Raw genomic sequence first — 24861 nt, 5'->3', positions numbered from 1 at the left:
CCAGACTCCCTGAGGCTCGGCTGCAATTCCAGCATGGCCAGCCCCATCCTGGGGCTGTGGGCAGCAGTTTGGCCCTGCTCCTCACTGCTGCTCCAAGCAGATCACTCAGAGCATCCTGGAGCCCTTGGGCACCTTCCCTGCAGCCTGGGATGTGCTTCAGCTGCTGCTCTCCTCAAAGAAAAGAGTCCTTGTTCTTCAAAACCATCCCCTCAGCAACAGGTGCTTATCCTCATGTGTCTGACCTGTTTCTGGTACTTTATGGCAGGTTCTCAAGGAAATATTTTATGTACATCCCACCCATCTTGTCCAAGCAAGTGATGCCACCCTGGCCTGAAGGCATGGACTCCATGGGCCAAACTTTCCTTTGTCCACAGATTGTGGACACAGAACCACAGAATGAACCCGGCTGGAAGAGACCTTCAAGATCATCAAGTCCAGCCCATGGCCCAACACCTCCTCATCACCCAGAGCAGGGCACTGAGTGCCACACCCAGTCTGTTTGTAAACAGGTCCAGGAGCAGTGATTCCATCATCTCCCTTGCAGACAATTCCATGTGTGATCACCTTTATAGTGAAGCATTTTTTTTCTGCTATCCAACCTAAACTTCCCTTGGTGCAGCCTAAGGCTGTGTCCTCTCGTTCTGTTGGTTTTTGCCAGGGACAAGAGACTGACCCCCACCTGACCACAAGCACCCTTCAGACCTCGTGTCTCCTGGCTCTGGGGGTGCTGTGCTTTGGGTGAGCTGTGTGGGCTGCATTTGCAGACAGAGCAGGAGCAGAGGSAGCCGCAGACAGAGGGAGGGCTGGAGCAATGGTTCTGCCCGATCCTGTGACCTTGGCAAGCCGGCAGGATGAACAGGGAGATTTAATTTAGATAAGTGTCAAGCAAGACTCCTRGGGACAGCAGCAAAGGCTGGCACAGATTCCAAACCCCTCAGAGGACACCTCGCTGTCCCAGGGTGCTGGCCTGACCCCTGCTCCGGCTGCCTCCAGCATTTCCAATGACTCTGGAGAAAATCTCCSGGACTTTGACACTGCAAGACCCCTCAGCCCCAACCTGTGCCTTCCCCTCAGCCCCGCACCCTGAGCGTGGGAGGGGAGGAGCTGCTGTGCCAAATCAATGCCTCAGCAACTGCTGGGCTGCGGGGTGGCAGTGGGGAAAGAGGGACAGGGTCAGCGTGGTCCCCCCATCTCCTCATTTGGGGTGCCCAGCTCTGTGCATCCTTGGCCACGGTTGCCATGGTGATGCACATCTCTCCCTGCAGCAGGAGCACTGGGGTTTGATGAGCTCTGTTCACTGCTCTGGCTTCCACAGCTCTCCTGCCCTCAGCCCCAGCACTCTCCAAGCAGGAAAGAAGAAGGAGATCACCAGGAGCAGACCACGGGGTTGTGCTATGTGCTGTTCCCTATAGGCTGCCCACCCCCACYTCATTGGATAGGACTGGTTTTATTTTTTCTTCAGCTAGAGACCTCCAGGAGGGAGAAATTTGGAAAATGGAACATTRCACATCTGCAACAATGTGTAATCAGGCAGCAAGTGCAGGGAAGAAGGAACAAGAARCCAGGCCTTGTGCCCTCTGTCCCGTGCCCCTGCTGCTTCCCCTGCCTGGCACAGCCCCTGTGGTGGAGATGGAGGATTGAATTGGATGGCAAATCCTCCCACTGCTGCTCAGATACAACAGCAGCAGGTCAGGCAGCAGCTGGTTCTGGGGGTGATCGACTGTGGGAGTCGGTGTGCAGAGCTGCCATGGTGGCACTGGCATCCCACAGAGCTGGTGGATGTCACTGTGCCAGAGGAGCCATGGCTGGGAGGGGACAGCAGGCTGAGTGCCCCTCTGGTCCTGTGGCTGGGAGGGGACAGCAGGCTGAGTGCCCCTCTGGTCCTGTGGCTGGGAGGGGACAGCAGGCTGAGTGTCCCTCTGGTCCTGTGGCTGGGAGGGGACAGCAGGCTGAGTGTCCCTCTGGTCCTGTGGCTGGGAGGGGACAGCAGGCTGAGTGCCCCTCTGGTCCTGTGGCTGGGAGGGGACAGCAGGCTGAGTGTCCCTCTGGTCCTGTGGCTGGGAGGGGACAGCAGGCTGAGTGTCCCTCTGGTCCTGTGGCTCAGAGGGGACAGCAGGCTGAGTGTCCCACGGGTGGTGCTGGTCCTGTGGCTGCAGAGAAGGGTGCCATGAGGAGCCTGCTGTGATCCCAGCTTCATCCCCACCCCATGCTCTGCCTCCACTGCTGTGGGCTCTGTGCTGTCTGTTCTGGGGTCCCTGCTGCATGTGGCATCCTGGCAAAGCATCTCCTCTGTCCCCATGTCAGCACCTCGCCATCCCCAGGGAGTGAGGCTGATTCCCTGAGCAGCTGCTGCCATGGAAGGGTGGCACAGTGATGTCACCTCAGGAAAGGTAACGCCTGGAGCAGCAGACGGGTCCATGGTCCCCAGAGTCACCCCTGTGTGGTGTCTGTGGGCTGTTCCCAGCTGGAGGGGGGCACAGGGGGCTGCATGGCCACTGCCTCAGTCCAGTGTCCGAGAGCTGCTGGTGTTTGCAGCTCTGGGGAGAGGCACTGGGTGCAGGGTGGGGAATGTCTGCATCTCCCACACTCATCTCCAGGTCCTGCTGCTGGCTTTGCTGTCCAGGAAATGTCACAGCATRGTCTCCATGGCTCAGGCACAAGGAGCTGTGGCAGTAATGCCACCCTGGGGGCTGTCACTGCTGTCCCTTTGCTGTTCAGCCCAGCCATCACCTCCAGTGCCCACTGCTCATCCTGCAGAGAGCCCTGCTGCAGCTGGCACCTCCTRCCAGCTGGGGAGAGGGCTCAGAGCCTGTCCCTGGTCCCCAGGAGGGACATCACCCAGCCTGTGGGGGCAAGTTGACACTGGGGCTGCTGTGGGGCAGGCAGGAGAATCCTCCCGAGCTCTGGAGGGAAAGGCTCTCTCTCTGTGCAGGAATCCAGGACTAAACACTGCAGGCACAACCCCCAAGGGCTCTTCAGCCTGACCCAGGACCCCCTCAGCATCACTACACCTCCTGTGAGACAAGTTCACACTTCCTTGGGTGTTTGGAAGCACAGGAGTTCACCTGAGCCTTTTAAAATGGATCCCATGGGCGGCAAGAAATAAATGGGGACGCCCCAGAACTGAGGCTGGTGCTGGCACTGCCTGCACCCTCCCTTTGCAGAGCCYACTCCAGCTTCACACAAACACAGAGAGACACAGTGATCCTGGGCTGTGTTTGCTGTTCTCATGCACCATCCGCTCCAAGRAGGCAGGATGACATTTGTCTTTCCCTTCCAGGATTTTCTGAAAAGTAAATGAGAACAGTTCAAGAATATGACCCCATGGATGGCAGAGTGAGAGAGTAATGAACAGCCTGGAGAACATCAGAGTGAGGCATCTGTTTACCCTCCAGTCGGAAGAAAATCAAGGAGAAAGGCAGTGGATGTGAAAGGCAAATCTTCTGGAAAAAGGAGCCGGRGGAAAAGAAATCACCTTCTCCACAAACCTGTAATTAATCTGAGGGACTCGCTGCACTAGCCGAGAAGCTTGGTGAGAATTTTTCTTTGGGAATCAGAAACCAGACTAAGAAAGTTGTTTGTACCACTGTATTACCCCCATCTTCTGCAGTGAATAACAGGGCTGTTTGRTGGATAAAAGAAGCAGTGAGCAGCCAGCAAGCCTTCCAGTGCCTGGGCTGCCCTCCCAGCAGCTGGGCCCTGGGTTCTGCTGCCAGCAGCTGCCTGAGCCCCCAGTGCCCCCAGACCTGAAAACGCGTGCCCCCCTGGGTGACACAGCCTGTGAAAGGTGGGGACAGCAGTGGGACTCCTGCCTGTGTCACCTCTGGGATGGCAGACACTCTGTCCCGAGCACAGCTGGGGAGCTGGTGGCCCTCCTGCCCCCAGCAGTGAGCCCAGGCACAGTGCACAGSCTGGACAAGATCTCCCAAACTTAAAAACCTGGTGGGTTTAAAAAAACAGGCTTCTGCAGCAGGAAACATCAGCCAGGCTCATGGAAACAGAAGGGCAGACATCTGCTCATCTTCTCTGAAGGCTGGCTGCGTGGGAGGTGAGCTCCTCTGGTGCCATCCCTGCTGGCCAGCACCTCCTGGCTGCCTCTGTGGCCCTGGAGGAAGAGTGGACACACCTACAGGCAGGAGATGAGTGCTGGCCAGGGAGGACGGCTCTGTCCCAGGGTTATCCAGCAGGGTTTTRTTCCACTGCCTGCAGCCCTGCTGGCTCCTGAGAGCCCTGGAACATCCCTGGGGGCTCAGGGTGCCGGGTCCCGCTGCTGCTGAGCCCCTCAGCCCTYGGCTGAGCCTCACACGGATTTTGCTCCGCTCCTGAGCCGCCCCTGCCCTTCCTCTGTCATCCCTCCACACTGGCCGGTCTGTCTGTCCTTCAGCACGCCTCCCCCGTCCCCTGACAGCCTCTACCAGCTTCTTCTTTCTTTAATTTAATTTTTATTAGCACATCTYGCAGCAGCCCGGGAATACAAATAGCACAGTGAGGACAGCCAGGCCGGGGCAGCGCGGAGCGGGGCTGGCTCCGGAGGGAGTCCTTGGCATCCCGGGAGGAGGCAGCTGGACAGATGTTCCCAGAACCACCACAACCTTCCCATCGTCACCATCTCCCCTCGGTTTGCCTGGGGAAACAGGAGCTTTTGCAGGGCAGGAAAASCCCTGCTGCTCGTGTTCCCCGGGCGGGGCGGTGTCACCCTGATGCTGGGTGAAGCCGGGCAGGGAGACGGGCGAAGGAGGAGAGTTTAAAATCGGCAGCAGATGACAAGAAATTCAGCCTGACCGGGGAAGCGAGTGACTAAAAATAGCAGCGAGGTTCTCAGCTGTGACAAGACGGGCTGGGATTTCTCCTGCTGACAGATGTATAATGGATAAGGGCGCTACACGTGCCGCTGCTGGCAGCGCTGGGGTGTACCCAGGGCTGTGCCTGCCTTTTGGGGAGCACGGTGGAGGGGCTGCCTGTGCTCTGCAGGGTCAGCACTCGCTCATTTTGGCCGCTGTGCCTCTTTGGAACCCGGCCCCATGTCCAGGGGAATGCAGGAAATGAGCCTGTGGGGSTGTAAGCGGAGAAATCGATCCGCGGGGAAAGCAAATCCTTCCTGAAACTGCAGGAAAGGAAACCCCTTCTCCCGGCCAGCAACTGCTGCCTCCTGCCTCACCCCAGGGAGGGCTGCCTGCATGCCCAGCGTGTGCTGGGAGGGGACAGGACAAGCAGGAGGCTGTGCTGTGCCATCAGAGCGATGGGACAAGTGTGACAGTGTGCGGTGATTGTGGATGAGGTGGCTGATCATGGACACAGGGACCCGGAGGATGCTTTGGTGCTCTGCCCCACATGCTCCTGCTTGCTGCCCATCTCTCTTCTTTGCCCTGATCTGGACCAGCTGTGCCTGTGTGACTCTCCTTTTGCCATTGATGTCACCTGCTTGCCTTCCCACAGCCCAGGGGAAGTTTGAAACCGAGCTGCAGCTGTGAAGAGCAAAACCCACAAAAATTCCAGAGTCCTTTCCACGTGGGGAGTGTATTTAGAGATGTGAGTGTGTCCATCCAAATACTTCATTTTTGTGCAGCCCTTTGCAGCATCTCAGCACAGATTGCAGGTGGTTGGGGAAGGATAACCCCTCCAACCCTTCCCCGTGTCAGCCCCCAGCACACCTGGCAAGGGGCACAGTCCCAGGCTCTATTAATGAGGGCTGGTATCAAAGCCCTTCATCCCCCTGGGGCCGTGGAGGTGGTTTTGGAAATAATTGGTCACTGCCCAAGGGTCAGAACAAATTGCAAGGTGATCCATATTGATTTATAAGCACGTCTATTTTTACCAGCCTGGCGTGTTCCCCTCCTGGCTGGCAAACAGGGATGCATCCTCCCTTCCCCACCTGAGAAACAGCAGCGTTTTCTCCAGCAGGGACAAGCCAACAAGAGAACTTTGATGTGGGCTGGCAGGCTCCCTGCAGCTCCCCTGGGGCCTCATCCAGGCAGGGGCTGAGCTGCAGGGTTGCTCCAAGCGTGCAAAAGCGTGAGGATTTGCAGCAGAGGCTCTCACGAACTGTCCACCTGAAATGCAAAGGGAGAGGGATGGAATCAGGGCTTTCCAGCATCCCCGCGGCCAAAGGTGCCCCCTGGACCCCCCAGTGCAGCCTTGGGGCAGAGTACCCTCCATGCAGGCAGAGGAAAGGCAACTCCAAGCTCTTTCCTGCACCTTTTCTTCTCCCTCAAGCCTTAGAAATCCAGAAAAGGGATTTCTCTCTTTTCCTTGTCTTGCAGCCCTGCTCTGGAGCACCCGTGGAGCACTGCCAGGAGCTGGGGGCTGGTCCCTGCTGCCACTGATGACAGGGCCAAAGGGTTTCCATCCCAGGAGGGAAATGCCTGCTGACAGAAAGTGCCCAACAGCCAAGAATTTGAAGCCACTTGGTGCAGAAATCATGGTCGCTCTTAATTGCTCACCTTGTGCATAATGAGGTGAAACTCCCACTTTCCTCCAGAGTGTTCAGAAACAGCAGAGTCAGCAAGACTGGGATTTCTATGGAAATAAGAAGAGGGGCTGATATGTTTTTCCCCCATGTCGTATTTTATTCATTTCCTATCATGTTGCATTTTATATGTTTTATTTATGGGGTATTTTTTACATAATACTTTTTCCTCCTGGTGGCATGGGGTGCCTCTGGGCTTCMCTGGGATGAAGCCTGCTGGTTTCCAGTGACTGGAGGGGTTATGGTTATTTCCAAATGGGTTGTTGCAAGCCTGTCACCTTCCCATGGCCATTCCAAGGYGGTCATGGCCAGGTGACATCGCTGCCAGGCCACCTGGGTGCCACCTTGAGAGCTAAGGGAGTTGCCCACGGATGCTGCCCACAGTGGTGGCAGCTCCCCCTGCTCTGCTGTCCCTTCCCATCCCACATCTGGCTGAGGACACCAGGCAGCCCCTCTGCCTGCCTTGAAGTGGGAAACTGAGGCAGGGAGCAGTGCTGGGGGGCCAGGGGCTGTGTCCTGATGAACTGGGGAGCAGTTGGATACCACAAAGCCCTGGCAACATTTGCACAGATGCCCAAGTGGTGTTTCCCCCCAGCCCACCCATGGGCAAGCCAAGGGGTGGCTGTTTGGGGGGTGGGGAAGGGGYCGGGGTCCTCTAAGGGTGGCCCACCCTGGTCCTAGGCTGTCACAGAAGACACTCCCCAGCCCACCAGTGTCCCCRAGCCCAGGGACAGCCAGGCCCTGCCACCTCGCTGCCTGGCACAAAGTGGGGCATTGAGGGACACAGCAGGGCTTTGTCCACCCTGTGCCTGCCGGGAAGGGGCCGGTTGCCCTCTGCAGGCTCCCTCAGCCCTGCACTCGCTCCACAGCTGCAGGGGACCAGGGGCACCCACGGCAAATGGGRCACCCACAGGACATGGGGCACCCAAGGGACCAGGCTCCACCTGCTACTGCCCTGAGTGTGGGGTTCCATGGGGTCCCACGAGTGTCCCCACCTGAATGCCATTCCCTCATGGSATCACGGGTTTGGGGAAAGCAGATGCAAGGTTCCCACAAAAGGGGGAAATCTTCCATTGTGGAGCCCCCAAAGTTGAAAGCAGGTCCCTGGGATGGGGAACCCCTATTGCCCACGGAGAGGTGCTGGGGGTCAGGGAGGTGACAGGGGGACTCCACTGCTGTCCCATGGAGCTGGTCTCTCACACTGCCTCAATGGGCAGCTGGGACAAACACAGCCCAGTGGGCCTGGGGGATGTCCCCAGAGCCACCAATGAGGGGGGACAGCTCACTCCCCTGCCCCCAGACTGCTTTTTTACTTTTGCACAAGCCTTTGAGCCCAAGAGCCCTGAGCAGGGCCAGTGGGCGGCTCTGGCCAGGCAGCCGCCGGGCACCCAGGARCTGGCAGCCAAGGGGTGCTGTGGGGGCCGGGGGAGGGCGGGCCCGCTCCCTTTAAGGGGGGTGGCTGTCACTCAGAGAGCCCTTTTCTTTGCTGGAGAGCCGGACAGGCACCCAGAGGGGGAAATACAGAGCGTGGGACCGGCGGGCAGGGCAKCGCTCCGCACSCAGCACCGAGGCAGCYGAGMGGGCGGGCAGGAGAGTTGACCAAGTCCAGCACCATGGGTGAGTATGGGGTCAGGGTGGGGACCACCCSGAGAGATGTTGCTGGTCTCTCTGGGGACCTTATCCCGGAGCAGAGCCCACTCTTACTTCCCGCTGGCACAGGTGAGGTCCCGGTGAGCCCGGGGTGCCCATGCCAGCCATGGGAGCTGCGGAGGGAGGATGCCTTAGCATGGCACGGATGATGCCTTGGCATGGCACGGATGATGCCTTGGCATGGCACGGATGACGTTTTCTTTGCCAAGGCAGTTCTCCATCCCCGTGTGCTCGTGTGCTGGCTGTGGGGACAGATGCCATCCCCACAGTGTTCCACCTGAGCCCTCGCCACATGGGCTGGAGAGATGAGAGCTCCTGGGGCTGGCGGGAGCTGGGAGGTGCGGGCAGCTCATGTCACTCGGATGCCAGCAGCCTTGGGAAAACGGAGGCATGCCTTGTGCCTCAGTTTACCTACTGATAGAGCAGAGCTAACACCTACCAGTGTCCCCCTGGGATATCGGGGGTGCTCTGTTCCCAGGGGTGCTCTGTTCCCGGGGGTGCTCTGTTCCCGGGGGTGCTCTGTTCCCAGCGGTGCCTTGTGCCGCTGTCCCCTGCCTCCCCTCCTGCCTGCAGCACGTTGTTCGGCCCTGGCAGCGGCGGAGCCTGGGTACAAGGCTCAGGATTGTGTGGTACAAGGGCTCTTTCTCCCCTCTTCTCCCCTCCTCAGGCTCCTCAAAGCAGAGGGGCTGTGGCAGGGAGCCTGTCGGGCCCTGTTGCATCCCGGGACTCGCTGTCCCCTGGGAATGGAGCCGTTCACTGCCCCCGAGTGGGCACCTCTGTGCCAMCTCTCCGGTGGCCAAAAATAAAACCAGCAGAGGCAAGTTTGGCCCAGCACCCTGCTGGGTGCACAGGGYTGTCCCCGTGTGTCCCAGTGAGGTTTGAGACCCGCCCTGGACCTGCTGCGTCCAAGGCAAACAAGAGGGAGGGGTCGCAGCACTCCCCTATAGCGCTGCCTTTGTTCCCTGTTTGCTCTTGGCATGGGGCAGCCACCGGGGTGGCAGTGCCAGGACAATCCCCCATTGTCCTCGGTGCCACCGCGCAACCTTGCTCCCAGTGGGGAGGGGACAACTGGCCAGGACCCCAGAGCTCTCTTGTGCTTTGGGGGAGGAGATAAGCGCTGTGGGATTCRTGGAGGGAGCGTGGGTTTGGTGTGGGTGCCTTTCTGGCATTCAGGGCAGAAACACTGTGCCCGGTGCGATGTGCCCTGGGCAGTGGGGAGCCAGAGCCCGTGTCTTGGGGAAGGGGAGCGGCTTCCCTGTGCACCGTGTTTCACAGCCAGGGCAGCAGCTTGTCCCAGCTTAGCCGGAGCCAGGTGCTGCTGGTGCAAGCCCACCTGGCTGCCTGTCCCCAAAGCAGGCAGGAGAGCAGCTGGCCAGACCTGCAAAGCCAGCCCTCCGGGAAACTGAGCCAGCACTCCTGCACGCCASAGCCCCGACGTGCAGACGGAGCAGGTGCCCATGGCCTCTCTGCTGGAAAAATCCAGCATTTAGGCACTCCAGGCAGCACACTGGCGTGTCCTCGCTTTCCCTGCCCACACACAGGTCCTGGAGGACCAAACCTATTACACAAGTGCTGTCATTTGCGGAACTAACACGGCTCTGTCCTGTAAGCACATCTGCCTGCATAAAGGGGCTGCTGCGGGGTGCCAGATGAGAGGACAAGGGCAGCTCAAGGTGCCACCTGGAAGCCCGAGGTGTTCGGGGTGTGTGCTGGCTCCTACTGTGCCGTGCCAAACAGGGCCACGTTGCTGGACCTTCCCTGGSGTTTGCTCTGCGGAGGTGCTGGGTTCCCCTCCACCTTCGATGGCACAATAAAGCTGCAGGCAGCTGGCGTGGCTGGGCTGTGGTGGCAGTGGGGAGCCCATTAGCAGCTTGTTCGCCAGGTCCCACTGGCATTACGCTACATCACGCTCTATTTCCGTCTGTTTGTCACGGGTCAGCATGGCTGGCTTGCCTCAGCTCCTCACGGCCCCAGAGCCCCACGCTGCCACCCTCCCTGGGCACCCTTGGGTGGGCTCCTGTGCGGCTGCTTAGAGAGCTCTCAGGGAAYCTGCTGGGTTTGGCTCTCCAGCACTGCAATGGATCATTTCTAGGTTTTCCTTCAACCTGTTTCCCTCCTCCTGCCGGGCACCTTTCTGCCACTCGTGCTTCTGAGCTGTAGGCTCCAAGCCATCCTTGTCCTGGCAGTCGTGTCCCACCTCACCTCTTTTCTCCATAGGTTTACTCGAGTGCTGTGCCAGATGCCTCATCGGGGCACCCTTTGCCTCCCTGGTTGCCACTGGCCTGTGCTTCTTTGGGGTAGCACTGTTTTGTGGCTGTGGGCACGAAGCCCTCACAGGCACTGAGCAGCTCATCGAGACCTAYTTCTCCAAAAACTACCAGGACTATGAGTTTCTCATCGATGTGTAAGTACCTGCTGCAGCGCATCCCCCTCGCGCCACAGCCCCTTACAGCTTCATCCTTCTCTGCCAGCCTGAGGTGTCCATCTGGGCTGGCCAGGGCCCAGCCCTCACTCAGGCACCAGGGACACCCCAAGCTGCCTTTACCCATGGCTCCATGGCAGGGTCCAAGTGGCCACTTGTTTTCATTTCACACCAGTTTTTATCTGACCCTCGCTAGGTGTCCTGGGTAGAGCTGGACCTCTGCACCAAGTAGGTATGGAGGGTGTGGGAAGGTCGGCGGCAGCCTTGCTCACCACAGCTTTGCCTCAGCTTGCTCTTGTTGTGGCTTCACTCTCTGTTTTGGTCCCCTTGGGCAGCGTGGGGAGGGAAAGGGGCAGTGGCCAGGCTGCCACATGCAGGACTGAGATCCCCAGCACCGCCCTGGCACCTGAGCATCCCTGCCGACTCCTCTCYTCCACAGCATCCATGGTTTTCAGTACTTCATCTATGGCACAGCTGCCTTCTTCTTCCTCTATGGATCCCTGCTGTTGGCCGAAGGCTTCTACACCACCGGCGCCGTCCGGCAAATCTTTGGGGACTACAGGACCACCATCTTCGGCAAGGGCCTCAGCGCAACGGTAACTGGGGGCCCGAAAGGGAGGGGAGCGCGAGGCCCCCAGCGAGCTCACTCGTGGCAGCGGGTGTGTCATTGTTTGGGAAAGTGGCTAGGACATCCTGACAAGGTGATCTTAACCGGGGTTTGGCACCCCTGCGCGCGCCCCAGCGGGTTCACCACGCCCGGAGTGGCCAAAGGGCAGGAGACTGCGGCCGTCCGGGTTTTGGGATATCCCAAAGGGAAGCGCAGCCTGGCCGCCTTCCCCCAGGCCTGCCATGGTCCTTGGGGACCAAAGCAGCCCAAATGGCCACATTTAACAAAACTGCTTCGTGTTTAAACCTTGGCAGGGAGAATCACAAGCATGCTTGCAGTGCCGACAGCTCAAAGCTCTGTGGCACCCGATACCCCGTGGGTCATCCTCTCTGCTCTGCTTGGGAACCATGACAGAGTGCTAGCAAAGGGATCCTGTGGCCTGGGGACGCAGAGGGGCAYGGCTGTGGTTCCCTCGGGGGCTGGTTGGGGTGGCACCGTGGAGGGAGGGCAGGAGAGCCACACTGACACGCCAAGGCAGCTTTTGCAGCTGCCCTACCAGAGATCAAACCCTGCWTGGCCGTGGGCACGGTTATCCCCCCCTGAACATGGCAGTGTCCTGCTGCTGCCGGTCACCCCCATGCGCCCGCAGCCGGCCGTGAATCCGGACTGGCCCTGGGAGCTGCAGGAGCCCCCGGCTCCCCTGCTGCCCTGTGCTGCTGCCTGGGGACACGCGGGCTCTGGCAGGCGGTGCAGAGCTGGGTGCAGGCAGCGTCACAGTCCCCACCTGCCCCACACCCTCCCCTGCCTGGGGAACCTCGCGCTCCCCGGTCCGTGGCCTCGGCCGCTCGGTAACCACGGCTCTGCCCCGGTCTGTCCTGCCCCTTGCAGTTTGTGGGCATTACCTACGTCCTGACCATCATCTGGCTCCTGGTGTTCGCCTGCTCTGCAGTGCCTGTCTACATCTATTTTAACACTTGGACCACCTGCCAGTCCATTGGCAACCCCACCAAGACCTCGGCCAGCATTGGCACCCTGTGTGCGGATGCCAGGATGTATGGTGAGTGCCAGCTTCACCTCCCAGGAGCCAGGGCTTGGGGCAGGAGAGAGGGAATGGAGGGCAGGGCCCAGGCACATTAGGCTGGGATAAATCAAGACAAGTTCTGAAGAGCCCCAAAATGCTGRGGGGTGTGCCACACACAGCTGCAGGAAGCTGTCAGCCACACCCAGCTCACCTGGCTCCCACATCTCCTCCACAGGTGTCCTGCCCTGGAACGCTTTCCCTGGCAAGGTCTGTGGCTCCAACCTGCTCTCCATCTGCAAGACCAGTGAGGTAAGCACCTTCTGCCACCCCACATGTGCTCCTTTCAGTGGGTCACMTTGGCACTGGCTCACTGGGAGCTCATTCCCCCTCTTCCCTTGCAGTTCCAGATGACTTTCCACCTCTTCATCGCAGCCTTTGTGGGGGCAGCTGCCACGCTGGTCTCACTGGTGAGTCAGTGCTCCCCCTGCCCAGCCGTTCTTCTCCGCCTGGCAAAGATGTGGGGGAAAAGGACAGCGAAGGTGGTGGGCATGGATGGGACAGAGCCTGTGCTCGTGTCATTTTCTGGCACGTAAGTGCAGATGGTGAATCCAGGCCGTAAGGTAGAGGTGGCTGCAGGAGGGGATCTGGAGAGGCTTTAGCAGACCACCAGGGAGAGGTCCTGGTGCCAAGGCACCGAGTCCCTGCCTTTCCCCAGCTCTCCTCTTGCTTTACACCAGCCACACTGCGGTGTCCCGATGGCACAGTGGGGCCGTGGGGCTCTGCAGGGCACTGCTTTGTTGGGGTTTGGGGCTGGGGGTGYCCCCTCGCTCACTCTCTTCCCACCCACAGGTCACCTTCATCATCGCCGCCACCTACAACTTTGCAGTCCTCAGGCTGATGGGCCGAGGCACCAAGTTCTAGCCCGCGCGGCGGAGCCCAGCCAGACCAAACACCCTTCTTTTGTCTAACCCCGAGGCCTTAACACTGCAGCCACCYGACACCAGGTCTCCTGCGTTAACTCTGCCTTCGCTGATGACTCCCCTCCTCTTCGTCCCTCGCATCCATTGTGCTGAGCGTGACCAGGAAGGAGAGCTTCCCACCAATGGACACCTCTTCATGCACTTTTCTCTCGTCGCTCATCCGTAATCGGTTCGCTCTAGAGCCAAGCCCATCAAAACCAGCCAGAGAAGAGGAGGGACCTATTCCAGTGTCCCAATGTCACCTAGGGATGAGCAAAGGCCTTCAAGCTCCTGGGAGGAAGAAATCCATGTAGGTTGCTCCGTGRGTAGCAAGAGGCTACCTAGAGAGAAAAGGAAGTTATCCCAGTCCTGGTACCATTGCTATAGACTCTCCTGGAGCTGTCTGCTGTCACCACCCATGGATGGAGAATAAGAGAAGGATTTTTTTCCCTTAGCAGAGAAAGATGATTTTAACCTAAATCGCCTGCTGCAGCAAAGGCAAAGGGAGCTCAGGGCAAGGATCTTCCCAGTGTGGAGAAGAGAGTGCTGACCCCAATGCCGATAAAGCCCTAACCCAGCTGCCCCTATTAAAGCCTAAAGGAGTTTGGTGTCTCTGTAGACAAGGGGGACTCTTGGCTTTACCTTCCAGGCAGCAGAGAGGCAGCAAATAGGTTTGACTGAGGAGGGGACATCTCTGCACCAAGCCCTGGGAGTGTAAAGCCAGAGCCATCCCTCCCTAGGCAGGGATAACCCTCGGGACCGCGTGCCTTCGCCTGCCCTGCCAGTGCCCTTCACAATGGTGCTCTTCTCTGGGGTGACGTCTGCTTCTCTAACCACCACTGCGCCGGAGAGCTCGGCTCGCTTCTCACCCGTGTCAATGTAACTGCCCCTCGTTCTGACCCCCTCAGCCCCTCACTTTTCTTCCTGCAAGTCAGGACAACTGTCTTGTGTCTGCCAGGGTGGGAGGGACTGGCAGCATCTCGCTTCCAGGTGAAACCCATGAAGGAATTGAGGAGGGAAGGGAAGGAAAGGTGGCGGTTTGGGGGTCACAGGGTGCAAACACAGCCCATCTCTGCAATCCAGATCCTTTCTGGTGCCGGTCTTTTCCCATGGAAAGGGGTAGGGGGGCAAGGGGTTGGGTGGAGACCTCTCCTCCATGACTGTTCTCCAGCTGGAGGAAAACCCTCTGGCTGGGTAAGCATGGGTCCAGCCAGACCTGCAGAAGTGCTGTTTCCAGTCCTCCCCGACAGCCAGTGATTTGTTTTGCTCTCCTCTGCCTCTCTCCTTAATGCTAATCTTTGTGTTTATTTATTGGAGAAACTACTTTCAGTGGCAGACTGTAGCTTCATCTTGCATGGATTTCTTTTAATTTTTTTTKGTGTCTGTACTATTGTTATATATATATTTTGAAGTGCTGGTTTCAGCAGGGGCAAGGATAAGGAGGYAGATCTGCTGAGCAGTGCATTTGAAGGATCCTTGCCGCCGGGAATGCTGAAATAGGTTGGCCAGGCTACCAACGCACACGGGATGGGGAGGGGGGAGATGCCAGGAGGGGTGGCAGGGTGGGGAGGAACCAGTCAAGATCTGGAAATTCACATCAGTGCTATCTCTCTTGGGGGTTTTCTGGGGTTTTTTTTGGTATCCATTTAACAAAAAATAACCAGGTCCTCCTTCCCACCCTTGTCCCCAGATCCCACACACGCGCACACACACACACACACACGCAAAAAGAGTTAATCAACTGAAAGTGTTTCCTTCATTTCTGATCTAGAATTTCAACTTTTTAACCAGCAATAAAAAGGAGCAAGTTTTTAGACTTATCTTACAAGGTGTATTTTATAAAAATTAAAGAAAATACATTAAAATTAAGAACATTCTGAACAAGATGTACGTCTGCCTGTCCATTTGTTGTGCTGGCTTTCCTAACCCCCCCACCCCACTCCAGATTTAAAAAAAAAAACAACAAAAAAACAGGGAAGGGGAGGAGAAGGTCTCAGGGGAGCAGCACTTGCTGTCCCATGTGTGGGCCAGCAGCCCCTGCAGGACTCTGCCCACTCCAGCCACRAGATTCATAACTAACTTCAGAAGCATTGTTCCCAGCTGGGGGGCCCTTAAAACCTCTGYTTCTCCTCCAGCCACCCTGAGGAAAGCCAGGGTCTTGTAGCAGCTGTGTTTGGTGGTGCTGCTGCCCTTTAACACTCAGCCCACGTGGTGACAGCCTSTGTCTGCTCATGTGGCAGCCACAGCACAACCACAACAAAACTAACAAATCTAACAGGACAGCTCCAGCCAAGCTGGCTGGCCTCCACTAGGCAGCACGTGTGGGATGAACATGTCCASAGCCATACAGGGTGAGTGATTCTCTCACTTGCAGAGAGCTCTGTGTGGAATAGGATGCTCCTGTTTAAGCAGGAGGACAGACTGGATTGTCTCAGAGCACTACATGTCCTGTCTCTGGCTCTGTGGTGGCCACATGCCATTTGCTGCAGGATTGTTAGCAGTGTGCACRGTGCTGGTGCATGGGAGGGCATTGGCTGCCGCCTTTTCTGTCCGAGAAACTCTTAGAAGCATCTTTCTACAGCAACTGCTCAACAAATATTGATTCAAATGTTGCTTTTCTTGGAAATTCTCCCCAGGAGCTGTGCTCAGGGAGCTCCAGGGAGTGAGGCCACAAAGGGATGCTCCCAGCCCCACATCAGACCCCAGGACTGCTGYTTGCAGCAAGTCTGTCCAAAAAGAGATTTCAGAAACAGCCACATGCCCAGGAATGGCTGGGTGAGACCTTCACTGCACTTCCTAAATGTGACTCTAGCCCAAATCCCACTCCCCTCTCTCTTCCCTGGTTTCAGGTCCCTCCAAACAGGCAGCAAAGTTTCCCRTGCAGCCTGGCCCGGGGAGGTTTAGCTCATGCATTGCTGCTGCCCCAGCTCAGTGGCACAGCTCAGCCTTGCCCTGGCTGACAGAAACCCATGGGGCTGCAGCMAGCATCAATGGGGCCCTTTGTTCCCTGCGTTCCCAGATGCCATCACCCTCCTCTCCCCACGTTGAAAGGGCTCTGTGTGTGCACAATCAGCCGCTGGGYAGAGCGAGCTGGGGAACAAAACACCATCTCTTTCCCCTGGCAGAGACTGGTGCCCCCCCGGCCCGGGTGAGGGCTGGGGACAGCAAGTGCGAGGTGGTGTGTGAGAGCAGCGAGCGGTGCTGGACCATCCTAGGGCCAGAGGACACGTGTAGCCACATGCAGCCTCATCAGGTGTGCCCTTGGCCACGTCCTGCTATCACCCCATCTGGGGACATGGGACCTGCCCTCACASCTCCTTTCCTGGGCACTCAGTGCCCTCTAGGAGCTGGCTGAGAAAGGACAGGGAATAAGCTCTGCCTCACACCAAACCACATCTCTGTAAACTGCCCCATCACGAGAGCCTCCAGGAGGGGAGCCAGTGCAATCACATTTTCCTTTGTCTAGCAGCTGAAAATGTGGCTGCACTTTCCTCCCACAAAGGCTGGACCAGAGAAAGGGACCCTGGAGCAGGTCCCATGGGCTGCCTTGCTGCAAAGAAGGCAAGGTGACTCTCGTCCCTCCGTCCTGTGCCCTGCCACCCCAGGAGACGGCCCTGTCTGGGGAGGGTAAAAGAGAGAGCAGGGCATGGCGGCACCCAGGGGTGTTGGTGATGACCAGGGGTCTCCATCCCTCCGCTCAGGCGGCCCCCAATGGCAAAGGGCCGCCGGGCTGATGCTGYTCCCGGCCGCCTCCGCATCCCCGAGTCCCCGGGTGCGCATCTCCGGTCCTGCGGCTCCTCCCCGCGGCCATCGGACGCAGCGGCGGCTGCTCGGGCAGCGAGGCAAGGCGGAGATGAGCCCCGGCTCCCCTGCCTGGCTCCTGCCCGGCCCCGGCTGACCGTGCTCCCCGGAGACCCCTCCCCTGAGCCTTCGGACCACAGAGAGYCCACAAACATCACCAATAGCTCACTTCTCGTAGCACGGATTCGGGCTCAGCCCTGGAAAGGCTACGTAGGATGATGATGTGCTGGTTTCAGCTAGGGCAGTTTTCTTCCCAGTGGCTACAGGGCTTTGTTTTGGATAAACCGTGCTCGGCAAGCAGCCTTTCCTGCCAGGGCTGTGGCATGGTACTGGCACCTACCTGCCCTGGGGAAGTCCTCACCTGCCACCACTCRGCTATCCARCTGCTTTCTCTTCCTCYRCACTGTCCAGCTCTGCCTGGGAGARGTCTGAAGATGAGGAGGGAATAAGTAAGTCAATAAAAAGTCACAGAATCATAGAATGGCCTGGGTTCAAACAGACCTTAACAATCATCCAGTTTTCAACCCCAGGCCATGGGCAGGGACACCTTCCACTAGACCAGGTTGCTCAGAGCTCCATCCAGCCTGGACTTGGACACTTTCAGGGATGTGGCATCCACAACTTCTCCAAGCAACCTGTGCCATGAGTCTTGTATCTGCATGTGACCGTGTGCATCAGCCCCCAGAGAATCCCAGRAAGCCAAAAGAGCTGCTGCACCAGCCATGCAAGCACTGGGGCTGAGGGATAKCTCTACTTTTGCACAAGCAGTCACCTCAGCTGGAAATCCACCATTTCACAGATTAGCCCTATCTCCCTGTCAAGGGGCTCTGACTCACCTGAGGCCTTCAAATCACCACTGAGGGAGCTGCCACCATTTCCCACCTGGGCAGTGGGGAGTGCTCCTCAGTCCAGAGCAGAGCATGAGTGTCCCAGCATCAGGGCTGCCCCAATCCCCTGTTGGGAATTGGAGCCTGGTGTGGGGTTCAGAGGCTCCTAAAAGGGCATTTTGAACTCTTCATTCTTTCTGCTCATCCTCAAGCACACAYGAGAATATGCTGTACCCAGAGATTGTGTTCCCATGAATCTCCTCACAGTTCATTGCTTTGCAGAGCAGCCCCAGGCATGAGGAGGAGCTGCACTCAGGGAACATCCCTGGTTATGTAGAGCAGCCCCAGGGCATGTGCAGCCAGCCACTGGGGCTCCTCAGTGAGTGGCTCTTGAGGAGAATTCAGTTTCCTCAACCCACCAAGCAGCTGCATGGCCTTGCAGGGATACCACCTGGCCCAGAGCAGCAGAATCCTCAAGAGGGCTGCGGGAGAGATGATGAATTGGATCAGGAGCTTCCTCACCCCTCCTCCTCCTCTGCAAACACACTGGGATAAGCTACAGCATCTGTTCCCCACAGAAGCAGCTCTTTGCTTTCCTATGGAAATACTCCTTTGCCCTCCATCCTCAACTCAACCCATGAGAAAACTCACTGAGCCCTCTGCCACAGCTCACAGCGAGAAAGTGGGGAATGAGGGAATACCCTCACTATGGCTCCTGYCTCTGCCTGCGCTTCCCAACAAACACCTCACACAAGGGGATTCAGCAGTGCTGGTGCTTTCAAACAGACCTCACTGATGAGAGGCAGCCTCACCCACACCCCACAATGCTCCCAGGCCAGAGCCATCTCCCACCAGGGTCATTTTGCAACTGTGCTTTCAGCTGCCTTTTGAAATGGCTGAAACAAGATGCTGGAGGTCCCCAGATACTCCAGCCCACATTCGAAATCCATGGTTTCCAAGGACTTTGAACCCTACACTGCCTCCTGGAATCATGGATAAGGCAAGCAGACCTGGGAGGAAAACAAACTAAAAAGTTCTGCCAAAAGAAACAGCAGGCATAGGCTSTGCAAACACAGAGAAAGCCTCCCAAATAAGCAGCCATCCTGGCAGAACAGCAAAACACAACAGTCCCCATATGCTGATTTCCTTCTCAGTATCCTATGGAAATCGTGCCTGGTTACAACCCCCTTGGAGCCTGAGGAACCAGATCCAAGATCACCGGAAGAATTCACAAGAAGGTACCGGACTCACTGCTGAGAGCCCAGGCTGAGAATTTAAGATGTAGTGACAGAAGGAAGCAATGTGGAAGATTTCTGTTATGAAACGTTTTTGATACGCTCTTAAAAAAGACAAAACTGGATTCAGSTATTGAGCTCTGTTCTTTCAGCTCCTGATCCAGGTAGGTACACAGGAATAACTGACCCTCTGATTCCTTTGTGACTTCTCTGCCAGATGCTGTAACTAAACAGTTCTCAGAWGAACAGAAACTGACTTGAACAGCCAAGAAGGCAGCCACTTTCTGAATTCACTTGAATACATCCATGTTTTATTTGCTTAAATAAAGGTAGAATCCTGGTTTTACAATTCCAGTTCTGTAGCAATAGCAACAACCGCAGCAGCACGAGTGGACACAGAGAAGGGATGGCTGTTGGCACCAAACTTGCAACAGAGKTCAAAATCCTGGCTCCTTTGGGAATTGTGCGTTTCATTTAAAATAAATTAAACAATATATTATACTATAACTTTTTTTTTTTTAAAAAAACACATAAGCCTAATGTAATAGGGGGTTTTAATATAACAAAAGTCAATGATCCAGTGTCTGTTAGAAATAAAAGGTGCTGTGTAACACGTGCACAAGGCTCTTGAGYTTTAGCTACCACCATTGACATACACAGGGTGCTGTAAACAGAGCTGCACGTGTGCCTCCTGCAGTCTGGCTTGCTGAATCTCTGCCCTCTTCCATAGGAGGAGCCAGTACTCACACAGATCCCAGGAGATTCATGGGGAAGTGGCAGTTTCACCTGCAGTGAGCTCCCTCAGCAGTTCCCCTAGCAGGGCTGGCCAGCACATGAGGGCTTGAATCTATTGCGACCCCGAGCCCCTGTGCAAACCAGCTCCAGGGAATGAAACTGGAACCACAGGTCACAGAGTCTGGGATCTTGAATGAAGTATCAACCAGTGTTAATGGAGAAAAATATGGAGGCCTCAGGAGGTCAGATATAGGTAAATAAATAGTAACAAAAACATCCTATAAAAATCTCTTGCACCTACAGAGACAGAACCTTCTCCTTAAGGGAGCTCTTTTTCCAGAGACTGCAACAGCTGCCAGATAGCATTCACTCCCCGTGAATACAATTGTTTAGAAATCAGATTCCCCTAAAGCCTTAATATTCCAGTCCCTTCCACACATGGCTGCCCTAAAGAGAAGGGCAAGATCTCCCTGGGTTACCCCAGAGGGAATGGGGGCATGTTCATGCTCTGCATGCTAAGAGACTATACCATGATAGGGACAAGCTGCCAGCACAGGGCAGAGACTGTCTTGGCTCTAAAGCATAGTTTAAGGGAAATTACTTGATTTGAGCTACAAAATTTACCATCCAGCAGCTGATGGGAATCACAGCCAGCAGCCAGTGGGTACGTGCTTGGGGCAGGCTCCTACGTGCCTGTGGGCAGTCACAGCTTTGGCCAAACGCTTGCACAGAAGGTTGCAGGGCACGAGGTTTGAATGGTAAGGACAGCAGTCAGAAAGCTCATCTCTGCTACACAGACAGCTTGGTACTAACACCTAGCAGGGGGCAGTGGATGGGAGCAAAGCCTGGCATCCCTTCTAGAACATTCCTTGGGCCCCCATCCCCACCTTGAAAAGAGGTGGGACCAGTGCAGCTCTCTGCCCACTGGACTGAACACAGCAGTTAGTTAACTGAGCAGAGTTGACCAGCCTCTCACAGATAAAACATCCTGAATTTCCCATGAGGGATAAAGGGTCAGGACGATGGCATGGGTTAACTGTACTCAGCAGCACTGTGCCTGATACAAGTGAGTGATTCCATGCTGGGAACATTCATGCTACAGCAACCAAAGACACGGATCTGTCAGCTAATGAGGCACAGTGGTCACTGGTGCCAGACAGCAAGTGGGTTTAACGCCTGACCACGCAGAATCCCCCAGCCACCTGCACRCCTAGCAGACAGCCCACCCACCTGCCATCTGGTCTTCTAGAGCACATCACCTGAACACAGTGATTACTTGTGACAGAAACCAGCTGAAGTTTCACACTCCAGATCTCCTGAGTAACCCTTCGACATGACCCAGCGAGCGTCCACATTGGTGTTTTTCACCCAGGGATTCAAGGCTGAGCCTCCAYAAGAGACAAGGAAACATATATTAAACAACAAGCAGACAGTCTCTCCAAAAAATAACACTCACACAAGACAAAGTTAGAGGTGAGGAAAAACAGACCAGAAATAGGCAGCTATGGAGAAACAATGCTGTCACATTCAAACACAGGCCAGTCTCTCCTTCATATGTTGCTTCAGGTCAGAGCTCTAACGATCCTCATCACAATTCAGTCTCAGGACACAATGCACTTATTCTGAAACAACAGATACACACATCCCAGCCACTCCAGTACTTGGCTTTCTCACAGTCACAYGGGCCAGTCTTTATGACAGGTTTTGTTCAATATGCTGAGTGGGATTTCCTTTGGCAGTATGGTCATGAGTGGGTCTAGTATTTCTTTTTAGTTCAGGACTGAAATACTTCAGTGTCTAGGGTGCTCTCAGCTTTGCTCTGCAGACAGTTCTTGGTACAGAACAGATTCCTATTGTCTTTTGCGAATTTAAAGGACTTTAACCCAGCCCTTTAAACTCCTGCTAGAACAGGCAGAGATGGAAGCAAGACTACGCTCACATGCTCTGTTAACAGCTCCCTCCTGCAGATACATGCTCTGTGCCTGAAAATTCCAGGCAGGATTCAGATGGTGAGGCTGCAGCTCCCCAGTGAGCACACCACCTCTTGTCCTTGTGGCACTCTCCTCAGAGTGCCCCAGGGCTGCCCAGGTGTGTTCCGATCCAGCCTCTAGCTCGAGCRGTGTTCCCGAAGCAGCAGCCACTCTCAGCAACAGGAAGACCCTGATTTGGAGTTGGACTGCAGGTCAATGGTGTGGCCCAGCATGCAGTGCTCCAGCTGCTCCTCCACCGCCAGCACCTGTCGCACGGCYTCCTCAAAGGCCACTGTCACATTGGTGTCATCCTTGGCACTAGTCTCCAGGTAYGGATAGTTACCGTTTTCCATGCACCAGGTCTGGGCCTCCTCTGGGCTCACCTGTCTCTCCAGTTTGTCTATCTTGTTGCCCAGGACTACAAATGGGAAGTGTTCAGGGTCCTTCACATCAGCGTAATAGATAAACTCCTTCTGCCAGTTACTGAGGTTCTCAAAGCTCTGCCGGTCATCCACGCTGAAGGTCAGTAGGCAGCAGTCTGCTCCCCGGTAAAAGGGCGTCCGCAGGCTCTTGAACCTCTCCTGTCCTGCAGTGTCCCAAATCTGGAGGGTTACAAAACGCCCGTCCACCTCCAGGTCCCGGTTCAAGAACTCCACCCCAATTGTGTGGAATGCCTGAGAGTCAAACTTGTTGGTGACGTACCGATTCATGAGGGAGCTCTTCCCAACTCCACCATCTCCAAGGAGAATGACCTTTAGGAGCAAGGACTTCCCACTCATTGCAGCAGGACGGAGGGGCAGGGTATCAAGGCAAGGCAATCTGCAGGGTTCAGAAATAGCACAAAATACCCATTTGACTTGTGGGTACTGCAGAAAGACACACACGGATGAACAGAATATGGTATTTCCATCCCCATTTCTAAACAAGTTTTGTATACAGGAGGTGATCTCTCTTTTCAGAGAGATCTTATTATCCTACTCTATCTTATTAGAGAGATTAAAGCTGGAAACTAGACARGCTTTCTGGCACTCAAGTCCTCCAGCAGGTCCAAAATGGATGCAGCAGGTCACCCCTGTAAGTGCAAGGTGAAAATAACTGTTGAGACTTCAGGATAAACTACATCACTTTTTCTGAAAACTCTGTATCAGAAAGCTTGTCCACTTTTTCCAAACACATCATCATTACTTAAGTATCTCTCCAGGCCTCCATCCTCAGGCTATCACAGAAATAGCAAAATCACCAGGCCTTCCTTTCCACTGTACCATCTCCAGCTGAGTAATTTCTCCTCTCTGACTTGCTCCACTGGAAGGATGTAACAGATGCGCAGGTCTAATATCAATACAAGTCATTTKTCAAGCCAGTTCTTAATCACCCTGAGGATGCTGACTCACCTTGCCAGCGGAGCTGCGCGTGATCTCCACGGCTCGGAAGGGGTTTCCCAGGCACAGGGACCAGCTGCTCTTTGCTGGCAACGCCTGTCACAGCCCAGTTTGCTCGGGCTCGGCAGCAAGCTCACATTCCCACAACCCAGACACGGCAGGTTCCTCAGTCAGCATCCTCAAGGCCAAGTGCCAATGCATCCTCCCCCTCCCAGGGACACTCTGCAGGCAAACGTRAAGGCCTGACATGGAACAAGGATTTGTTTGGCTGTTGTACTGTACCTGCGTTGTCTCCAGGCTGTCCAGGGAACACCTTCCTCCAGTGCAACAGTCACTAAAAAACAAACATCAGTCATCAGGGCTGCCAGAGCTGCTCACGTTGTCTTTAAATTTGTGATACTGATGCAGGGTGGAAGAACAACAGCAGAGCTCTAGGAAGCTGCATGGCTGGAGTACTGATGGCTGGAGTAAAACAGCAAAAGCAAAACACTGAGGAGTTTCCCTTGCCCTGAGTGAAATGGAACACAGCCCATTTCTGGCCAGGGCAGAGCCAAATAAGAATGGAACAAATTGAAGAAGCTCTGACATGAGTGCACAGGCTGTGCACCCTCTGTCTCCCCTTAGTCCAGGGAATGACAATAACTATGATCTGCTTGCCCTGCCTACTCACACACTCTGGAATCTAATTTGAGGATTGAACATGTACCTGAATCTGCTAACYAGGAGTATCAACCAGCTGACAAGAGCCTGGTAGGAAAAGAGACAGAGCTTGCTTACACCTGTTACCAACATTCCTGGGAAGGGTGTGGATGAGTAGTGCTGCTTAGTGATGACACCTCCAACCCATTGAAGGAGGACTGTGTGGCACTGCTCAGATCAGCACTCCTACTCCTTCCAGGCCAAACCCTGCTTTCTTCATTAATCTCGGGGGTCCCTATTCAACCTTGATTCTGCTCTTTTTGCAGCTCTTTCAAACAGTGCTTAACACAAAGCCAAAAGCAGAAACTTCAGCTTTAATTGAGTTTCGGCACTTTCTGCACAAAAAGCTCACAAATTTCACTTCCCTGCACCGAAACACCTCAAAGGAAGCACAGCTGAGCTAACCTGATGGGCTATTTGAGGAGCAGCGTGTGACCCAGTAGTTCTAAAGCAAAGACCAAAATGCAAATATCACAAGAAACAAACAGGAACTGTAGCACAGTTCCCCATSGCCGATGGCATAGAGGAACTCCCCCCTGCCCCTTTAGCAGATGAGCTGTTCAACACCCTGTTCCTTTTCCAAGCCTTGCTGAGGGATGTTTAAGACAGCCGCTGTCACCAAAGACCCTCCTGGCACAGGCCATCAGCCCCGAGCAGAGTTTCTGTTTAGAAATGGTCTGTTAGCAAGTGACTCGTTTTAAAAATGACCAATAGGTTATGTCAGGTTGCCCCAGAGCCTGCAGGTCAGCACGCTGCTAGCAGCCGTGACACAGCCGTGACATCGCTGGCGCCGCTGGGAGCAATTCCGGCGGCTGAACCCCACTGCAGCAGGGCCGAGCCGCTCTCGCAGGTACCTGTGTGCAGGTACCAACAGCGGGGAGGGCGAGCCGGGCCCGACTTCCCYCCGCTCCCCCGGCCCCGGCTCGGCGGAGGCGAGACCCTCCGGCGGGTCCCCTCCGGCCCCACGGGAGCGACCAGGGAGGTGCCCGCGGCCGAGGAGCGGCACCCGCGAGGGGGCCCTCGGCAGGGGCCGGGGTGAAGGGGYGGCTCTCCAGTCCCCACTCCGCGATGCCCACGCCGGGGGCGGCGG

General features: G+C 56.0%; 2 protein-coding genes across 4 annotated transcripts; one reads left to right on the top strand and one right to left on the bottom strand.

Annotated features, from left to right (window-relative positions):
- Positions 1-7962: 7962 nt before the first annotated feature.
- Positions 7963-15005, top strand: PLP1 (proteolipid protein 1). Of its 2 annotated transcripts, none has more exons than XM_057372559.1 (7): positions 7963-8083; positions 10334-10520; positions 10978-11239; positions 12034-12202; positions 12402-12475; positions 12568-12633; positions 13016-15005. In XM_057372559.1, exons 1-7 carry the CDS (start codon positions 8080-8082, stop codon positions 13085-13087), a joined length of 834 nt encoding a protein of 277 aa, XP_057228542.1. In that variant the 5' UTR covers positions 7963-8079; the 3' UTR covers positions 13088-15005. The 2 variants fall into 2 exon arrangements, with proteins under 2 accessions (XP_057228542.1, XP_057228540.1); XM_057372557.1 differs by having other exon boundaries at positions 8033-8083; positions 10978-11134.
- Positions 15006-19247: 4242 nt separating this feature from the next.
- On the bottom strand, positions 19248-24566 carry RAB9B (RAB9B, member RAS oncogene family). Of its 2 annotated transcripts, XM_057372552.1 has the most exons (3): positions 24339-24566; positions 23355-23406; positions 19248-22512 (listed from the first exon to the last, which is right to left on the bottom strand). In XM_057372552.1, exon 3 carries the CDS (start codon positions 22470-22472, stop codon positions 21867-21869), a length of 606 nt encoding a protein of 201 aa, XP_057228535.1. In that variant the 5' UTR covers positions 22473-22512; positions 23355-23406; positions 24339-24566; the 3' UTR covers positions 19248-21866. The 2 variants fall into 2 exon arrangements, with proteins under 2 accessions (XP_057228535.1, XP_057228534.1); XM_057372551.1 differs by lacking the exon at positions 24339-24566 and having other exon boundaries at positions 23355-24291.
- Between the last annotated feature and the right edge of the window lie 295 nt (positions 24567-24861).

Source organism: Malurus melanocephalus, unplaced genomic scaffold, assembly GCF_030028575.1.
Source record: "Malurus melanocephalus ecotype Western Australia unplaced genomic scaffold, MMel_1.1 scaffold_174, whole genome shotgun sequence".
NCBI classification, from domain to species: Eukaryota; Metazoa; Chordata; class Aves; order Passeriformes; family Maluridae; genus Malurus; species Malurus melanocephalus.
The sequence above is the reverse complement of the archived record's forward strand: the minus strand, read 5'-3'. Positions and strand labels throughout refer to the sequence as shown.